Source organism: Rhipicephalus sanguineus, chromosome 6 (genome assembly GCF_013339695.2).
Source record: "Rhipicephalus sanguineus isolate Rsan-2018 chromosome 6, BIME_Rsan_1.4, whole genome shotgun sequence".
Classification (NCBI taxonomy): domain Eukaryota; kingdom Metazoa; phylum Arthropoda; class Arachnida; order Ixodida; family Ixodidae; genus Rhipicephalus; species Rhipicephalus sanguineus.
The window spans coordinates 117,374,300-117,394,280 of record NC_051181.1 but is presented as its reverse complement, the minus strand read 5'-3'; the positions used below and the strand labels follow the sequence as shown (position 1 = coordinate 117,394,280).

The window sequence follows — 19,981 nt, the reverse complement described above, 5'->3', positions numbered from 1 at the left end:
AAAAATGGGGAGGAAGCGAGCTGAGAACTGCCACCTAGCGAGGCACAACGCCTGCCTGCATCCAAGGAAGGTTAACATCATGATTCGTGCAATGCGAACACAAAATAAAGTTCATTGACTGACTGACTGATGCGAACACAACTATGCCCAAATGGCTGGGAGAATGGTATAAGCTCCTGTAATCTGACGTCCCGGAGGCCGTGGTATAAGAATGCATTCCTTGCGAGAGAGTAATACAACTTTGCTGCATCGTCAGGAGGCGCTTGCTTTCCTCTGTAATCCAGCGTAACAGATGCCGCAGCATAGACGTCGGTCCTCATATGGTCAGGGAAGTTTCCAGTTCTATTCATGTTTCAGAGGTGCCTGAAAAGTGCGGGTTGTTGCGTGCCCGTGTAATACAGCTTGGGTGGAGCCGCGGCCTCTGATCATAGCCCTCCCCACCTCCTCGAGGTACGTCACGGGCAACGTGTGGGTGGCCGCGGAAGCTCACACGGCTAAGTGGGAGGGTATAGTGGGGAGAAGTCCAACCAGTTCCCAAGGGTTCTCCTGCCTAGCATTGTTTAGCTGACGGTGCATGGGTCTGAGCGTCACCTCAGCCCCTATTGGCTTGTCTATTCTGACACAAAATTTGGCTATTCTGACACAAACGGGAGGTCAAATCCGTATTGGTCAGGAAAGGCTATATACGGACACTCGAGCCCAGTCAGTCCGTTTTAACTATGCGCTGTGTAACGAATGTGAGACATGCACTCTAAGATAATGTGTCTCACATGACACGGCGGGTTGTCCACACGTCCTTGACGGTATAAGCGTTCGCGCACCAACACAGCTAGAGCCAACCCGTAGCTTTTGTATGAGAGTGCTCGACAGCCACGACCACATTAGAGGGCAACACAGGCGGCGAATGCGGGCATCGCGCGTTACCACAATAGGCGATTACTCTTATGCGCAGCGTGTACGGCATCATCACGCCCTGGAACTACCCGCTCATGATGGTGATCTCGAAGAGCGTTGCCTGCCTCGCCGCGGGCAACACGCTGATGCTCAAACACGCCCAGGTGTGTCCACTCACGCCGCTCAACCTGGCCGAGCTCACGGTGCGCGCCCGTATACCGCCGGGCGTCTTCAACGTGCTCACGAGATCCGGCGCCGTCGTCGGACAAGCCATGTGCGGCCACCCTTTGCCGAGAAAGGTATTCCAATTAAAAAACGGTGCTCCTATCGTGCATGTCTTTCAGACGAACAGCTTTAGACTGTCGCTATGTCAATCCAGACCGCTGACTGAATTATTTCGCCAAAAGTCCATACTGGAACGATCATGTTTTCCACAAGCAGGCAAAATAATGCCAGGCACTGACCTTCCTTTTATTATGGCTTCCTTTGAAACCCTTTCTTGTTCGTTTTAAGGTGGTGTTCACGGGATCCACAGAAATCGGTCGTGCCATCATGTCGAGCTGTGCCGCACCGTATACTTGAAGCGCGTCTCACTCGAACTCGGAGGGAAATCGCCGCTTATCATATTCGCCGACTGCGACTTGGACCTCGCCTTGCGCCAGGGCCTGAGCAGCGTGTTCTTCAACAAGGGCGAGAACTGCATCGCCGCCGGCCGCCTGTTCATCGAGGACTACATGCACAACTGCTTCGTGGAGAGCGGCGGCGGCCGAGGTCCGCAAGATCGTCACGGGCGACCCGCTCGACCGCAGCACCTGGCACGGTCCGCAGAACCACAAGCACCACCTGGAAAAGCTCGCGGACTGCGTGCAGAGGGTCGTGGCCGAAGGCGACCACCTGGTCCACGGAATCCGGAAGCTGCCATGGAAGCCGGAAGAGGCCCGGCCCCTTCCTCGAGCCCACCATCATCGTTGACGTGGAGGACCCCATGGCACCATGGCGGCCGCCAAGGAAGAGTCGTTCGGCCCGATCATGCTCGTCTCTCGCTTCCGCGAAGGGGACGTCGAGGGTGTGCTGCGGTGCGCCAACGCCGCCGAGTACGGACTCGCGTCGGGTGTGTCCATGCGCGACCTGAGCAAGGCATTGCGCGTGGCGGACGCTCTGCAGGCCGGTACGTGCTTCATCGACTGCTACAACAAAACTGACGTGGTGGCCCCTTTAGGTGCTTTAAGCCCAGCTCACTGCCTCGCGCATGCGTGTACCGGCGTTTGGCCTGTAACGAATGCCCGTCGAAACGGCGGTTGGCAAATATGTGACATTTCACTGCGAAACGAGTGCTTCCGTTTCGTATGAAAGAATTATATCCGACATATTAACATTTTTTTTCCTATATTAGGCCCTGCTCTAAAACCCGAAGTGTATTCGAACATTCGCTTATAAACTAATCTCCAAGATCTGTTGTGTTTGCCACGAGAAAAATGCGACGCATGTGTTCCACTGGAATTCAGGCACTTCGACTGTCCATTGTGAGCCGACCATCCCGACCCTTCCCACTGTTCGCAATGTAAGGGATGCCTATGGACGTGGAATATTGCCTTGCGGGCATTCGTAGCCAATAAATCAATCTGTACTGCATTCATGACGGCCAGCGCAAACGGGACACGGACGATAAAAATAAACGACACCCGTACGCGCGTGTCCCGTTTGCGCTGGCCGTCACGACTATTTTCCAACACGCCCAACTTGCTACCCTTTACTACATTTACACTGCGTGCTAATAACATAATAATAATATCTGTGGTTTTACGTCTCAAAACCACGATATGATTACAAGAGACGCCGTAATGGAGGGTTCCTGAAATTTCGACCATCTGGTGTTCTTTAACGTGCACTGGCATCGCATAGTATACGCGGGCCTCTAGCATTTCGCCTCCATCGAAATGCGACCGCCGCGGCCGGGATCGAACCCGCGACCTCCGGATCTTACACTCCGTGTTTGCTTCACTAATTCATGTTCGACTAGGAAGAAAAAAAAAGCCACTCACCTTATTCACCCCCTCCCCCATTGGTGAAGTCCGAAAAAAAAAAGCGAGCTTCTTAATGGATGCAAAATTTAGGCGATGTTGTGCTTCCCACAACCGCGTGCCTTTATTCTCGGGCTTTGTAAAGATGGGGTTGTTTCGAATGCTACATTACGGGTACCGTTACCGTCAAAAACTTGCACGGCCATAACTTTGAGCCTTAAGCAATGACGAGGCAGGACCGAAGGTATACGACAGACTTGGCGCCCCCTTAGACGATCAGGCGCCTCATCCCTGTGCGCATGCCCATGCCTACACTGGAGAAAAGAGTGTTCGCCAAATGAGTACGCCATCATCTTGTGTTCGCGGCTGTTATATAAAAAAAAAAAAAAAAAAAAAATATGGCGAAGCTTGCACTAAGCCGCGCAAGGCTTGAAACGGCGAAGCTGGTCGATTCTGAAGTCTAATCTCGTTGCTTCTAGGTTGTTGCTAGGATTTAGCTAGGCAATGCTAGGTTGTTTGTAGGTTGCTTCTAGGTAGTTGCTAGGCTTCTGCTAGGTGATGTCGTTTCTAGGTTGCTTCTAGGTTGTTGCTAGGCTTTAGCTAGGTGATTCTAGATTGTTTCTAGGTTGCTTCTCAGCGCAGAGAGCAGAGTCACAGATGCGACACGAATGTCCAAAAACAGCAACTCGCGTTGGAACCGAGTGTTCACAACTCCCGTAAATCTACGGGCAAATCGTTCGTGTTTGCGTAGGGCGTTCATCACTTCGTGGTCGTCTCACTTGCCTTTCCCGTTCCCTAGTTCTCTCGTTGTACGTTCCGCTGAAGCACTCGGTACAGATGCTTCAGCGAAGCTGAAACATGCGAATCGGAAGATGAAACCAGCGAAAAGCCACACGAAGACAGCGAAGAACAACCAGACAGGACAAGCGCTATGTTTACTATGAACCAACTCGCCCAAAAAGCTACGTTACTGAAACTGGCAGCCACGGTGCTGATCACTGGATTAATCCCGACGGTTTGTTAAAGCTTTTCTCAATTACTGGTTACATCTGTCAAGAAATCTTATTTGGCGTTTGCCGCCCGTCTGTTGCCTCCCTCATTTCTATAGTGGGCCAGCGGTGAGTAGTGGGATTTGCCCAATTTCTGCGGCACATACCCGTTCATGATGATGGCAGATTTTGTACACATTTGTAGAACGGCCGGCTTAAACGGCTTCGCTGTTAAAAATGATCCCCTTTATTTGCAAAAGAATTGCCCGGCGTCGTATTAGCGTCTTCTCCAGCGATGTTGCACGAAGGACGCGAATGGCGCCGCTGCCAGAGCCTGGACGACGAGCTGCAGCGCCTATGCCAGCGCCTGGCGGCTGTAGAGCGAGCCCGTGGCTTAGCCGGGGGGGGGGGGGGGGGGGGGGGGGGGGGCACACCGGGCCCGTGTCCGCCCCCGAAATTTTTTTGCCATGGCATAGAGAGCTCAAAATGACACTCGATCACATTTGCCTGCCCAACCTTCACTTCTGATCAAGGAGGTGCCCCCCCCCCCCCTTCCTCCCCGACGAAAAAAATTTCTGGCTACGCCCCTGGAGCGAGCGCAGTCTCAGAACCATGGCACCAGTGGCGAACCTATGCGCCGACACGCCTATCGAACGGTGGACGCGCTGCAGCATGGGTTACTCAGCCACGGGTACTGCTTGCCCACCTGCGCCACGGTGATGACGATGGCCCTCTAATTGCCCGACATACGAAGTTCTATATAATATTTTGAAATATTACATAGTCAGGAAACATAAAGGAGAGACTGCAGGTGTTGTCCAGAAGAAGTACGTGGGGGGAGGGGGGACATTATTTTGAGAACATAAATTGCTCTGGGGGCGAGATACCAGTTAACCATCAGTGTTTCTCTTCAAGAAGGAGCTTGATTTTCTGGTGTAACAAGGGTGGTGTACAATACGGTCATGCGCTCAAGATTGTTCTAGCGCACGCGCATTGTTCGAAGAGGCAAGATAGTGTGCTTTCAATTAACCAGTTGTTAATCTGCGCTGTCTTCTTCTACTCTGCTGTCTCGGACCCAGCGCAGCTGAAGTTCTCAAAATAAGAACGGATCTTTTTCCTTGAGTTACTGTATAAGCCTCGTTTCGCTGTTTGTAAACAAACTGGCATGCGCCGAACGGTATGCCCAAGAAGACTTCCGGTGAGGCACTTCCGGTAGTACTTTTTCAACGGTCCCGGTGGTGTCGCCTGGTATGTTTGAGTTAGTTGCTCTATTATTTCTGGCGCATTCCTTCAGATGTGTTTAGAGCGATGTCCTGTCCTCTTCCTTGGTCCCCGTGTTTTCAGTGCTATGGCTTCATTGAACCTGCTCCTAATTGTGCTCTGTTGTGAGATTAAGTCTTAACGATTTGCGCGGCTGTGTATATACTGAAGCAATACTGCTAGTCGGCCTAGTTGGAACACATTCATCTTCACGGATTCGCGCGAGCACACGGAGACAAAGAAGAGATACACAAAGACGAGCAGTGTACTATACCTTGTATAGTCGGTCGTACCAAGAAAGTGTTCGCGAGTGGTCCCTCTGCACCAGATAGTGAAGGGTGGCGCAAGAAATTAACTATTGTTTAACAAACTTAGAATTCGCTAAAGACCTAAGGGTGCAAAACAAGGTGCAGAAACTGAGATGAGGAGCGCCCCGTTAGAGGCTGTATACACCGATGACACGCTCCGACAGGCTAACCCAAGCCCTGTATGGGGTGCACTCCAAACACGTGGTCACTTCCTATGGGAGCCTCTTGCCGCCTCTTCTGCTTGCTTATAAGAACATCAAGAACCGTGTTATCGTTCAACTTTTCGCAACGTCCCTTACATGCATCCTTCGATAAGCACGCTTAACAGCGGGAAACAACAAGAAGCTACACAGTGCCGAAAAACTACGTGCATTTATTTTTTCCGTTAGGTACAAAGACGACCTCTTTCTCCGTGCAATCGCCGACCTGTGAAACCAAGTGAGCTGGCTTGACGACGTACGTCTTGACGTAGAAATTTACGAAGAGGCAGAGTATGAGAAACGTCTGCACGTTACCCATCATGATCAGGTGTCTCGGGAAACCGCAGTCGACGAAGAGCGGTATCGATATGTGTATCATGATGAGGACGAACTGCACAATCTGCAGCGTGGTCAGGTACTTCTTCCACCAAAGGTACTTGCGCACGGAAGGGCCGAAGGTAGTCAGGAAGTAGTACGAGTACATGATGATGTGCACGAACACGTTCAGGCACATGCCCAGGGTCGGCTGACCTTCGGGCGCGAACAGAGCGAAGAACCACGCGTTGGCGACCACGATGACGTGGTGCAGCACGTGCAGAAGCGAGACGTGCGTGAACTTCTTGCGCAGCACGAAGAACACTGTGTCCAGGAGGTCGCAGTAGCGTATCGCGATGTAGATCCATCCCGTGCGGTAGTATTCTCGCATCTCGTCGGTCATGTAACCCGTGATGCCCTGGCACCAGAGGTTGTAGTGGCCGCCCGGAAGGTAGGTGAACTTCAGCACCAGGTAGAGAAAGCGGATGCCGACGGACACCATGAGTAAATTGTACAAGCGCACGACGTTGAGGATTGGAAAGGGTTTCCTGTTCTTCATCCAGCGGGGACCGGCCACCTTGACGAAATACAGGTAAGTGGCCAGAAGCGTGAACACGAATAGAGGGTCTGTAACGACGGGGTAGTCGCGTGTTCGGGGATCGCCCATCTGGCGGATCTGATTGGACAGAGTGATTGGATTCAGGCTGAACTTCATGGCTCCTCGATGCCACCCTTGAGTGCCGGGTCGGGACAGCTGTGCTGTGAAATAAATAATGGCGTGCTGGCCTCAGCTGTTGTGAAACGAAATAGAGAAATCGAAGGTCGGTATTACATTAGATCTCTCGACAGTGATTACTTTCGCACCCTCTTTCCCTTTCCCCTACAAGGGTTCTGGGAGGGGGATACAGATAGTAAAGGACGTTATGGCATGCAGAAACATGCGAGGAGCACAATGTATACGGAAGGGAGGTTCATCAAAATGAATCTAGAATTGCCTAGACAAAAAGAGGTATAGAAATTCTCAGACAAAATACAATAAATATGCTTCAGCAATCGAAGGAAAAGCGAAAATAGAATAGTGAATTAGATGGGGTAACGACATTAATAATTTGGTCCCTCGCTCTTTGTGGAAAGGGAAGAAACTCTAAGCAGTCGATATTTAAAAAGAAATTAAAGAAAAGCGCTAAAACGGGGCTGGAAAGAGTGGCACAAGAACACTTGAAAACATCACCAGCTGTTAGAGAAATACAAGATAACAGGGAGATTTAACAAATATACATCCCTGCTCAATTTCACTAAAACGTTCAACTATATTATAGGAAAGCTCGGAACATTGGTTTGAGCATGAAAACATGTGAAATGCCCTAGTCAGGCAGATACCCTAAATACTTTATCTTACTCGAGATCAAATAATCCTCAGCTTTACATAGAAAGGTCCACCTTATCAGACCGCTGTGTGCTACAGTAGGAAAGAAAATAATAAGGATAACAAATAAAATAATCAACTGAAATAACAAGCAGAAAGATAGCTTCACGTATTTCAAATGTAACCGACTCTTCTAAGGAGCAGGGGTGCTTTCTGAAGTAGATCATTAAAAAATATTATACAGGAATGACTGTGTGTTCGGCCTAAATCACCCAGATGCAAGGTGTGGGGGAAGGGAGGTCTTCTTCCTTCTTGGTTCCGAAAGTCGTAGTAGAAATATCGAATACATTCGAATTTGTTTAATCTCGAATGTTTAATTTATTGGTCACACATATTGCTTATTGATGTTGTTGCCTTTTTATTTTTTTTGTTTTTGAAACCTTGTGTATTGAAATTTCAAGTTTCTTCAAATATTTTACATGTCTTACATTAGCGTTTGTTTATGTCCTTTACAGTTTGTTTGATTTGTCAGACACATATATGCTTTATTGATTTCATTGCCTGGGCAAATTTTCGCTCATTTATGTTTTCCTGTACACACATGTTTTGCGTGTAGAATCTCATTTATGCTTACTTTCTTACTGACTCTTTACTTTACACTGAGCACTGTGTCATTTTGGTGGGTTTTGTGTTTACCGGCTTTTATGCCTTTTCGCCGGTCCCCTAGGCAAATTGTACCTTTTTTTTTTGCTTTTGCCTGAAATAAACTTCAACTTCAACTTCAATGAAATGCTACGGCTACTGGAATCGTGCACGATATTTCGAATAGTAGCCTATCAGCTTCGTATCTTCGATAGAGTGCCGCTTGCCGGGTACAGAGTCACCATATACATTAATGTGTTAAGATTAATTTGTGGATTCAATAGGGATCAAGCGTATAGTAAAACGATCAAGCGTGTAAAACAAGCACGACGGTATACACCGATTTCACCGTCAGTGAACGTGAACACGACGAACGTGCGTGTACTCACCTGCGCACACGAACTGCCGCTGTGTCACACTTCACATCTGATTCTGCACCCACGCAACATTCAGCAGTAGGGAGTTGAAGAATCCTTGCAAGCGGCTTTTTTAGGAGCCGTGGAGCCGATTAAAGCGGACCCTTGCGTCACAATGGCGCGTAATGACCCTTATTCATTGCGCCCGAAGGCTCACTTCTTTATTCACCCTCTAGTAGACTGTTTATCGTACTTGAACGCCCGTATTATTCGCTCGCTGCTATACCTCGTCTTTCATGAACTGTCCTGGCTGTTTACCGCGGCTAAACCGGCTGGTGCCTCATTGTGGTACCTTATTCCGGTGCCCCGGTGTTTTGACTGGAACCTCTTCTTTCCTTCCTTCTATTCTCTTATTCGGTCAGCTTGATTATGACCATCTTTTACGCCAGGAAGCGAGAGAGTGCGTTCATGGCCGAGTGCTTCCGTATATTACGGCATTGTTTCCAGCTCTCAAATGGCACCGCCAGACTCGGACAGCTTTCGTAGGTGCCGAGGCCTGAGAACGACGCGGAGAGTGAAGTAGGAAAGCGAATTGACGGCGCGTTTGGAGATATCCAAACAAAGTTGGCTCACTGTAAGCGGAATGTCGCTTGTCGCTGTTGAAAGTCCCTTTACTATGCTTTGACTAGTCAGATTTTCATTCAGACTTCACTTATGAGATGCCGCGAAGCCTGGAAGCGAATCCAATGCTCGTTTGCTGGCAGCCAAACAAAGCTGGTTCATTGTATGAACATTTCGGACTGTCGCTTGTCGCTTTTGAAAGTCCTGTCACGAGACTTTCACAAGTCATTTGTGAAACCCAGCAGTTTGCAGATATTACTATAGATTGTCATACAGGTTTTATCTCTGAGAAGCCGCTAAGCATGAAAGCGAATTCAATGCTTGTATGTAGACAGCCAAACAAAGCTGGTATTGTATGAGCATTTCGGACTGTCGCTTGTCGCCGTTGCAAGCTTCCTCACGAGGCTTTCGCAGGCCACCCGAGAAATTATTTTCAGTCGCTTTTCGCCGTTCTTACGGCTGGATAGTGCTTGTAGTTCCAAATTCACGAACCTCTTCGTTCGCAAGTATTGTGCTTGCCATTGACCCGCCACCGCCTATAAAGAATGTTAGGCTTATTTGGTGCGCTTAAAAACGCTGCAATTTATGCCACTGGCTTTTACACAAGATTTGATTGCATAGGGAATAGGCAGATCTGATGCAAGTATTTTTTCAGTATACACCCCAAACACGATCCTTTACAGCTACAGCTTAAGTGTTGTAATGGGATCTGCTTTTCTCATCCTCAAGTTATGGTATTTTGAGCTCTGCAGATTGCTGAAATTTGCATACATAGTTCTGGCAGCCTCGGTCTTTTCGTTTCACTTTGCCTTGTTTGGAGCCTTTGTCTGCATTAGTCTTCCGAGGCTTATCATTAAGGTATTAACGTCGCTGTCTTTGTGGTGCGGCCAACCAACGCGCAAAATATGCTACGTCTGTTGTGGAAGAATGCAAAGTTCGTGACATGGACACAACGAAGAATTATTCGCTCCTTTGTCGCATCCATGTCTCACTTTTTGTTTCGTTTTCCTAGCCACAAATACGCACTAATGGGCTCAGCTGTCATAAAAAAAAAGTTTGTATTGGGCGTGCGCGAGAAAAACAAGCCAACCGTGTGCTAAATGCTAAAATGAAGAGCACATTTTTTTCAGACTGTTTTTCTACATTATCTGCAGGACATACAGCGCATCTATACACATATTTTATCGGCCTTTGTTTCATTACTAATAACTTTTGTGGATTTTTTTTTAAATTCTCGCGTCCAACAAGCCACAACCCTTTCAGACGCTGTCTGTACAATCATGTACAGCACACACACACAGCTTTTCCTCTGAGCATGTTGCATACGTTGCCTAGTTTGCCAGTTAAAGTCGAATTATCCACTCGTCGTTTCGTAAGTGGAGAGTTCATTGTGTTGCATGACACTAGAGTGCGGATAAAACTGACCTATAAAATGTACAACAAAATGGCATGTCTTTTGGCCTGGCCAGATCGGCTGTCTTTCCAGTGCTTTCTTTTTGAAGTTCTGCTGTGGCATTTTCTATGGCTATCAAAAATTAACCGCTCATAGAACGACCACGAACGCGTCACAAAAGTGTATGAAACGTCATGGTACAGACGTTTAAGACGCTCTGTGCAAAGCTACACGTAGGGCAGAGCCGGGGTTGCTCCGGCTAGCAAAAGAACTGCGCGAATAGATGTGCAGCGTTTTTTTTTTTTTTTTTCTGCCGTCTCTTTCATTTTATGAGAAGCATGTCAACGATACCCACAAGCAAGGTGTGAACGAGATGCCGAAGAAAATGGATCGAAAAACGTCTCAAATGTCTAAAGACGTTTAATAAAGGTCGGTGGCGGCGCTCGAGTTGATTTCGTCAGTTCCATATGGATTGATTAAAAACTATTGAAGGCAATGTTGAAGGCATAGAAGTTATTGGCTATACTAACCACAAACACTTACCTTTGTGGAATTTCTGGAGGACACTGTCAATAAAAGGACATTGACGTCTACATCACACCATCCTTAACACCACCCTATATATACCTATGAAGCTGAAAACCGCTCGAATGGGAACATTACTCCATATGCCCATACGATTATTAAAGGAGCCATGAACCACCCCTCGGGCTGGCTGAGAAAACACATCCTGCGGAAAGAAGACACTGCTATGAATAGCTCCGACAAATCTTGCAGCCGTGCGGCAAGGTGAGTTTAGAAGGGCAGCACGAAGCTGTCATTTTCTCAGGCACCATATTTTATAGCATTTACTTACCATGTGTTCTGACTTGCAGTGCAGGCTAGAGCTTAAAAAAAGTGTAGCTTTATTCACAAAGATGCAACAATGGTTAGACGAGTGGTAGCAAAATTAAGGTGAGAGTAGAAAAGTTCAGTAGGCGCGGACGTTATTCGGAAACGCCGCCTTCTGATCTGGAAACACATGCGTTATACCGTTGCACCTTAATATCTTACTTCAAACCACATTCTTTAGTACTGTTTCAGATAACATTTAAATATTGGAACAAAAATATGAAAAGACGTCTAAAAGTATGCGCTACTCCAGGCTGGCGCAGGCACCTAAAGGCACTTCATAGACGCCAGTTTATCTTGTACAGAAAACAAGTCGTTGTCCTAATTTTTGCAGGGAATATTTGACGCGCAAGAACCATACTCTCAAAAATTTCTTCTTCAAGACTGCATGGTAACATACTTATGGCAAAGCGTCTCGTGTTTTCCACAGATTGTGTGAAGACAATAACAACATGTATTGAGGCACTCAGTCATAATTTGATACGGCCTCCCCGTTCCGTTCTCAATGTTCCGCATGAAAACTTCGGTATAGCATGCACTTCCGAAAAAAATGTGCTATGACGAATGCGGCTTTCTGCATTTGAAATAGTCAGTTGACCTTGCTACAAGTAAACATTATCCTTCAAGCCATGCTTTGACTGCTATGGCGCTTGAATGTGCAACTGAAAGGAAAGAAGGAAAAGATTTTACTGACAAACGTGAATGCATCCGCTTTATGTTTTTGTTTATGAATTTGCGCAACTTGCTTTGAAATGAAATGCGTGCACATGAATTGAAATGTCGATACAGCCCAACTCACAAACCTTTTGATACTAATTGATCTCGCTACTTACATTAACACAGTATAATTGGGTGAAATGTTGCTCAGACATTCCTGAATTGGCGTTAATAAAAGGTCATTTTCGTTATCGTGCGAGAGCAGAAGTCATTAAATGACTTTCTTCGAGGACAAGTGATTTAGAATCAACTATCCTTATTTAGCTGACGGGAACGAACTCTATGGTTCGTCTTGTACGCTCCCACACATAGCCTGAACAAGACGGCAAACTTACAGCGCAATTTTAGATGCGAAGCAGCTTTTGCTCGGGGCTGTGTCCGGAGGCGGTGGTGGCGTGCCGCCGCTCCACTACGCATGCGCCTACTCTCTGTCCCACACTCCTCCTTTACGCAGGTGTTCGGTCGCCTTCTCTCCTCTCCTCCCCCGCGTTGCAGCCGCGGTGAACGTAACGGAAACTTGGTGTGCGCCCCCAATGCTGCTTCGCATCCCCTCATGGTTCCCTTGAGTGGGAGATGGTGTAATTTTTGTATTCTCTTTTTAATGTGAGAAAAAGGCCTGCAATACGAGCCAAATCTCAGCGGCGACAAGTAGATTGTACAGAGTAGCAGAGGCGTAGACAGGGGGGTTGGGGGGGTTCAACCCCCCCCCCCCCCCCGAAATTTTTCAGTTTTGCTTGCGTATATATACGCGTGCACATACAAACGCACGCACGAACATGCATAAAGTATGGTTGAACCCCCATGCCCCCCCCAAAAAAAATTTCTGGCTACGCCCCTGCAGTGTAGCTCTACACTAACACGAAAATTTATCTCTCGTTTAACTTCTTTGTTTCTTCCTCTACTTCTGTGTATTACTCCTTCAGATAATCTCTGGTGACACGAAACTGATGCAGCGGAACGCCGAGTACCTCATAAGCGTAGAGGTCCACCTTACAGATTCCACTTAAGCGGGCACGTATTTTTCAAATATCATGCCGCGTTCCCAATGGCTTGCCCCAAATTATTAATGCTGCCTGACGTCTGAAGGGAGTTTATTTACGCATCAGCAGCTTCGTACACTTTCTCTCTTGCTGCAGAACCCAGCTACATTCTCCGCGTGTTCCAGTAGCTTCATTACGCTCGTGCCAACAGTATAATATACAATTTTGCTGCGTGAATGTACTCCCAGACAAAAGGAATATAAGTGTACTGCAAAGACAAAAAAGGGCGACCAACAAAATCCGTGTGCCAAGAATTTATCGTTCGTATATTTTCCGATAAAGTTTTACATGCTACGATGTTATAAATGACGTTATCAAAGAACATTTGAACACAGTCTTTCAAAAGCGATCCAAAGTTTATACGTTCAAGCACAATAAAAAATGTACACAGTTGCACTCATCGTGGAAGCTGTAGGAAGCGCGGAGCTGTGATTCACCTGTCCTTCGGCGACGTTGGAGTTCACGGGTTTTGCTGCGTGAAGCCAAGCGACGCCATGAGACGACAGCAGACAGATGACAAGAGACGACAGCCCGGACCCCTAAAGTGCTCCACACTTTAAAAAATTTATTCGGTGCACCCAACTGGTTCATTGTCCTTTCTCGCACTTACTGGCTAGTAAGCGTGAATTGCTAGCCACGTGGCGTGCTGCAGCATGCAACATGGGCCTTCAGCTGCGTACATCGGGGCGAACATCAGCGTGGCAGTTGCCCGAGGCTGAGCATTGTGAGGAGACCGTATGTACATAAAGATAATGGCCATATTCTCGTTCTTGGTGTACGGGGACGGGACGAGGGCTGTTCAATTGAAGGGGTAGCAAAGCAGCCGCAAGGCAACGGGAAACGACAATGAGGTATTCTGTGCCCTCAAACACCGTGTTCATTTATTTTTCCCGTTCGATACTGAATCGACTACTTTCTTTTCGGCACCTTGACCGCCTTGTGGAACAGAATGAGCAGGCTTGACGACGTACGTCTTGATGTAGAAGTTTATGAAGAGGCAGAGTATGAGGAACGTCTGCACGTTACCCATCATGATCAGGTGTCTCGGGAAACCGCAGTCGACGAAGAGCGGTATGGACAGGTGTATCATGATGAGGACGAACTGCACAATCTGCAGCGTGGTCAGGTACTTCTTCCACCAGAGGTACTTGCGAACGGAAGGACCGAACGTCGCCAGGAAGTAGTACGAGTACATGATGACGTGGACGAACACGTTCAAGCACATGCTCAGCGTCGGCTGACCTTCGGGCGCGAACAGAGCGAAAAACCACGTGTTCGCCGCCACGATCGTGTGGTGCAGCACGTGCAGGAGCGAGACGTGCGTGAACTTCTTGCGCAGCACAAAGAACACTGTGTCCAGGAGGTCGCAGTAGCGTATCGCGATGTAGATCCATCCCGTGCGATAGTACTCTCGCATCTCGTCGGTCATGTAACCCGTAATGCCCTGGCACCAGAGGTTGTAGTGGCCGCCCGGGAGGTAGGTGAACTTTAGCACAAGGTAGAGGAAGCGGATGGCCACAGCTATCGAGAACAGGTTGTAGACGCGCACGATGTTGATGATCTGGAAAGGTTCCCTATTCTTCATCCAGCGCGGACCGGCCACCTTCACGAAATACAGGTAAGTGGCCAGAAGCGTGAACATGAAGAGAGGGTCTGTTACCACGGGGTAGTCACGTGTTCGGGGATCGCCCATCTGGCGGATCTGATTGGACAGAGTGATGGGGTTCAAGCTGAACGTCATCGTTTCGGTATCCCTGAGGTGTCCAATGCCAGGAGAGGTATGCGTACTGCGGCGGAAAAGAGTACGCTTGTGTTAGGGAGACGGTAGTGTTGAGTACAGAGTCAACTTAATATCTTCTAACGTATCTACAATAAATTTAGAATTCAGAATGGACGTTGTATATTCAGTAAACGTAAAGCGTACAACACTCTGGAGCCCTAATCTGTTACGTTGGCTCGATGTTATCTTGAACATAATGGGTGTTAAAGCATGCGTCGTGCCGTGCAACTTGAAAACAAGTGTATGATATTGAACTTTTCAATTTAATCATTTCACTCCTGCTGAGCCACTTTAGTGTAGCAATTTGTGATTTGGCAAGTAAAGTACCGATGTTCTAAAAGAATACCCAGACGTAAACTTCATGTTCGAATTTTACAGCGTATTAGAAGGAACGTTCGCATGTAGAATATAGGTGAAAAGAAAATGTGCGAACGTTACTTGGAACAAATATCAGATGCTGTTCAACGGGTATTCAGACTTCCACAATATTGTTTAACAGCATAAAACTACGTGGCCGGGTCTTCAAAGCTTCTCGTGCCAAGTGATGTTTGCCTTGGGCCTGCCACTTTGACCATGCCCAGCATACTTGTCGGCTGACGCGATCTTACGAAAAGGTCTCGCGTAACATTTCTGCGGATACGTAAGCATGAGTATTGCGATTCCATCTTAACGCGTGAAGCAACGCACAGATAGAGGAAACAAGAGAAATAAACGATTCGACAGGACCACCAAAGCCGACAGGACCGCCGAATGGTTTCTTCCTTTTGTGTCTTTTTTTATTTTTCTGTGCGCTGCTTCACACGTTAAGGTGAACTGCCACCAACTCAGTCAACTTTCAACTTTACTGATTATGATTCCGCTCACGCCCTATACTATCATAGTGCGCAGCGATGTCCAACGCCATTCCCAAATTTTCAAAAAATTCGATTGCCCGCGACGGTACATTCAACAACGTACCACAACTGTATACACAAGGCTATAGAAGCTATCCATAGATGCGCCGTGAGTTGGCTGCCAAAGCGGCGAAGCCAGATAGTCTAATCGCCACGCTGGATGCGCTCAATCGGCTTTGGCTTCGGCTGCTGCTATATGTGCTTACAGTTGAGCGCGATTTGAAGGTTAGCGCGCGAGCGTCGACCAAGAACTACAACAGCGCCATGGCCCAGAATCCTCTTTCGAGAAGATCGAGCTATCGGGCAAGCTCCACTCACTCTTGTTTTAAGCTGCGATCACTCCCGTCTGAGAAAGGCATATTTTCATTTTTTTCATAACGACGCGATATATTTTGTTCACCTTAGCACGCCGTTCAAACGAAGCAGTGCCAAGCACCAGCCTTACCAGATCCTTACGAGCAATTTTGTCATCGTCCGCGGAGATAAGAGCCAACGAAGAATACACCTGATCGCAACGAATGGAAAGCTTAAAACAGAGAGAAAGGGTGTAGAGTTCGTCGTAGGGGCGATTGTTGTAGCATGGAACAGCCAACGAGGGCGAGAAGAATGCATAACCTTGATTTTCACTGTTCCGAAACGTGCCGCTAGGCCCCCTGCAGGACGCTATAGACCGGTCGACGCTCGCGCGATCGCCTTCATATCGCGCTCGACTGTATACGCTATGTGTGCGTACACATTAGCCTCCTTGCTGAGCATCTGTGTGCAAACCATACTGCGGTAAAACATCGGTCCGAGCTAATAGCAAACGTCAAGGTCAATATACTTAACCTTTTTTTTGGGCGCGGACGAATGAGCATGATTTTTCTTTTAATTTTGACTACTGAACCACTCAGACGCAACAGCTGCGACGCTGTTGGCGATGCCCCTCATAACTCCGGTTTTCTGAGACGGCATCAGCGCAGCGATAAATCTTCGTATCCCTCTCGGTGATTCGGAAGGAACTGCCAATATTTATAATTTAGGAAAATATAGATCTTGATTTCTCGAGGAAGTAATGTCCTCCTCCCTAAGTATGGAAGATCACATGCGCAATTTAAAAAGACGGTATCGTTATCGTATCTGTAGAAGATCTTGGTACGCCGCCTGTTCACGCAGCGGGCAGATTCAACACGAATGTCCTGAATCTATGCGTGTGAACCACAACCAAATTAACGCACTTAACTCAGGCCGATTACTACTAAAACAAACGTCTGATCAAGTGAACGCTTTAGGCTTGTTAGCCCATTTACGGATGCAGAAACATGAAACCGCCTGGTCGGGAATGAGGGAGCACCTACCTCCGAAAGGGGGGAAGCGACGCCGGTTTCACTTCGTATCCGATCCCGTGTGCATGTGCACTGGACGACATTCGGTCAGGCAGATCCCTTGACGCCTCCTCTTCAGCAGTTAAAACCTGATATGCGGGCCTTTGTAACAATGGAGTACACAATGACCTCTATTCTGCACGCAAGAAGCTACTCTCTTAAACCGCGCCGGCGCTTTTCTTCGCTTATTGCGCTTGTTGCACATCGGGCTTATTCGGCATGCTAATTCGCCTAAAAAAATTCTCTCTTTCCACCGGGCGCAGTTACATCTCATTGTACTAACTTACCCTGTACCTCGCATCTCCCCCCCCCCCCCCTCCCCTCCTCACCTTCTTCGTAGCGTCCGGCTCAACACCTGCACACTTTCCTTCCTGTGTGTTCTTTTTCGGTCGTCTTAATTACGGCTTTGTTTTAGACGACGGGAAGTGAACGTGCGCGGCCATGGGCGGCCGGCCATGCGTGAAGTAGGTGGCTACATACCATTATTTGTTTGTTTCTTTTGCGTCGTTTATTCAAGGGAATAAGAGGATTCGTCTTGAAGAATTAAACGGGAAATATAGAAAATGGAAACTCATCGTCTAGAAAACATCGCATATCTAGTATATTGTGCGGTCGGGATGAAGGTTTTAGACATTCTCAAAGCCGGTTGAAGAACTATATATATATATAGTATGTCCATAAATGTTTACCCTGATTTCAAGATTAAATATTAATTATATTTATTATAATTTTTATTACATGCTACTGATTATGTTTAGATGTGACTTCCAGCTCTCAGCTTTTTTTTTCATGCTTTGGTGATATTGATTTTTTTCTCGATGATGTTTAAGCTGACACTTTCTCACTTGCTGCTCACAATAATGGCGACCTGCCGTGCGTACAATAGTGGCAGTGTCCGCATAAAAAATTATCAGACATCTCTCTTACTGACGTTTCTCTTGTCTATCGAAAACTTAGGGACGTTCCTCTTTCAGCGGCAATTCAATCATCTGTATACCCGCGGCGGCTGCATTTTCGATGGAGGCGAAAATGTTTGCGGCCCGTGTACCTAGATTTAGGTGCACGTTAAAGAACCTCAGGTGGTCGAAATTCCCGGAGCCCTCCACTACGGCGTCCCTCATAATCATATCGTGGTTTTCGGACGTTAAACCCCAGATATTATTATTCATCTGTATACCAAAATTTTCTTGTTCTATGATTATCTTGGATCATTTTTTACCCGATTCTTCAGTTGTTAACAATATAGCTATAGTCAGCAACCCATTTCACCTCAACGGTTGTGTTACATTTTACATTATGGGTGTAACAGCCTAGTTTTGCTTTTCTTATGTACCGAAGTGCACTAGAACTCTGGTCATATTGAAAATAAAGATGTATTTTCGTGTGTTCGTTTAATACGAGAGAAGGAGCTTCTCCTACACGCCCCTTCGCACGTACAGCGCGTCACAACAGAAGAACCTTAGCCCCGGATTTCAGGTGACCGAAGTGACGATAAACAGCAATAGGGAGATAGGGAATATTCTGTACTTTTCCCATTATACTAACTCAGCTAAGAGAGAGAGAAAGGCAAAGTAAAGGCAGGGAGGTTAGACAGGTTGTACCCGGTTTGCTACCCTACTCAGCTGACGTCTGCATCTATCTATTTGCTACCCTACTCAGCGGACGTCTACATCTATCTATACAACATAGCGCGAGCCATCACGAATCCATACCAAGATCTCTTCAGGCCGTGTCACAAGTGCATACACCTCAAAACTAACAATTCTTTCAAAACCGCAAACCTATATTGAACTAATGGAGTACATATCGACAGAATCCCGCTACTCGTTAGCGATTCCAAGTGCTAATCTTTCTCCATTGCATTAGTCAAATAAACCAAGAGAACAAAAATACAGAGTAGAGGGAAGAATAGGAAGGAGTTGTGGTACAATCAGCAACATATACAAACTGACAAAACACTGGAGCAGATGATGCTCGGCGTTTTAAAAACGTCTTGAAACGGACTTTGTGAGCGCGCTCGCTGAGAGATTCCACTCTAGGTATACTGCACCAGAATGTTTAGCGATGTTTAATATTTAAAGCGAAACTTTATTTGCCTCCTCTTTCGACTTTCCCGCTGCTGCTGATGCTTTCTTGCTAGGCTGTACGCGGAGGCGAGACGCGCTCTGCAAACCGGCGGTAAGTGCGTTACCGAATGCTAACTACAGTATATACGCATGTGCTGTCACGCGCAAGACTCATGACGTCTTAAGGCCTAGATTCTTTCGCCGAGAACAATTGTTCTCGGCGAAAGGCTATTGTTTCTCCCGCCGCCCTATTTCTCTCTCTCTCTCCCCCCCATCTCTCCCTGTGTGTGTGGCGGCTGCATGTGAGGGGCACTTCGGTGAGAGAGGAGTGCGATCGACAGTCACGCGTCGAACGCATTTCTAGATTTTCTTTTTATTTTAGCAGAGCCGATAATGTAGTGACGTCTGCGCTACGGTAGTATCGTTCCGTGTTAACGAACCACGATCCGAATGTTTAGTAAGTGTTTGAAACGATAAAATGTTTAAGCTGCGCGAGTTGCTCGAAGCATACGGTAACGTACTGAGACGATCAGAGTGGCTAATGCAGGTCTTGCAGTCTAAACTAGCTAACTGCCGACCACAACGGTAAGGTAGGACCGCACACTTTTACGTACGGTAAACCAGCACCACCAAAAAATTTCATGTGTTGTCACATCCAGGCCCAATTAAAATGCATACATAATACATGTGGTTGTGGTATCAGCATATATATATAGAGATATATATCAAGGAAGTATTCAATCTCTTGCCACAGATTCTGCAGCATGCCTGGTGTGATTGTGCCAGTGGCATCTCTGATGCGTTGGGGGTAATGTCAGGTCATCTCGGGGGCCATAAAATTGGGCTGCCTCTTTCAAACCACCTT

The 19,981-nt window shown here is 47.3% G+C and overlaps 2 protein-coding genes and 1 pseudogene across 2 annotated transcripts; 2 read left to right on the top strand and 1 right to left on the bottom strand.

Moving 5' to 3' along the window:
* The first annotated feature begins 944 nt into the window (after positions 1–944).
* Positions 945–1,476, top strand: LOC125758878 (cytosolic 10-formyltetrahydrofolate dehydrogenase-like). Its single transcript, XM_049416583.1, has 2 exons — positions 945–1,193; positions 1,408–1,476. Exons 1-2 carry the CDS (start codon positions 945–947, stop codon positions 1,474–1,476), a joined length of 318 nt encoding a protein of 105 aa, XP_049272540.1.
* On the top strand, positions 1,476–5,265 carry LOC125758877 (cytosolic 10-formyltetrahydrofolate dehydrogenase-like; annotated as a pseudogene).
* Positions 5,266–5,835: 570 nt separating this feature from the next.
* LOC119396250 (elongation of very long chain fatty acids protein AAEL008004) lies at positions 5,836–14,799 on the bottom strand. Its single transcript, XM_049416582.1, has 2 exons — positions 14,256–14,799; positions 5,836–6,203 (listed from the first exon to the last, which is right to left on the bottom strand). The coding sequence occupies exons 1-2, from the start codon at positions 14,752–14,754 to the stop codon at positions 5,836–5,838; spliced, it is 867 nt and encodes a 288-aa protein (XP_049272539.1). The 5' UTR covers positions 14,755–14,799.
* Positions 14,800–19,981: the final 5,182 nt, after the last annotated feature.

Bases quoted from the DNA above. Each gene is read 5' to 3' on its own strand.
- LOC125758878 (XM_049416583.1), top strand. From the start codon at position 945: ATGCGCAGCGTGTACGGCATCATCACGCCCTGGAACTACCCGCTCATG. The intron at 1,194-1,407 runs GTATTCCAATTA...GTTCGTTTTAAG, and splicing joins GCCACCCTTTGCCGAGAAAG to GTGGTGTTCACGGGATCCAC.
- LOC119396250 (XM_049416582.1), bottom strand. From the start codon at position 14,754: ATGACGTTCAGCTTGAACCCCATCACTCTGTCCAATCAGATCCGCCAG. The intron at 6,204-14,255 runs GTCAGCCGACGC...TCGCGCCCGAAG, and splicing joins CGCTCTGTTCGCGCCCGAAG to GTCAGCCGACCCTGGGCATG.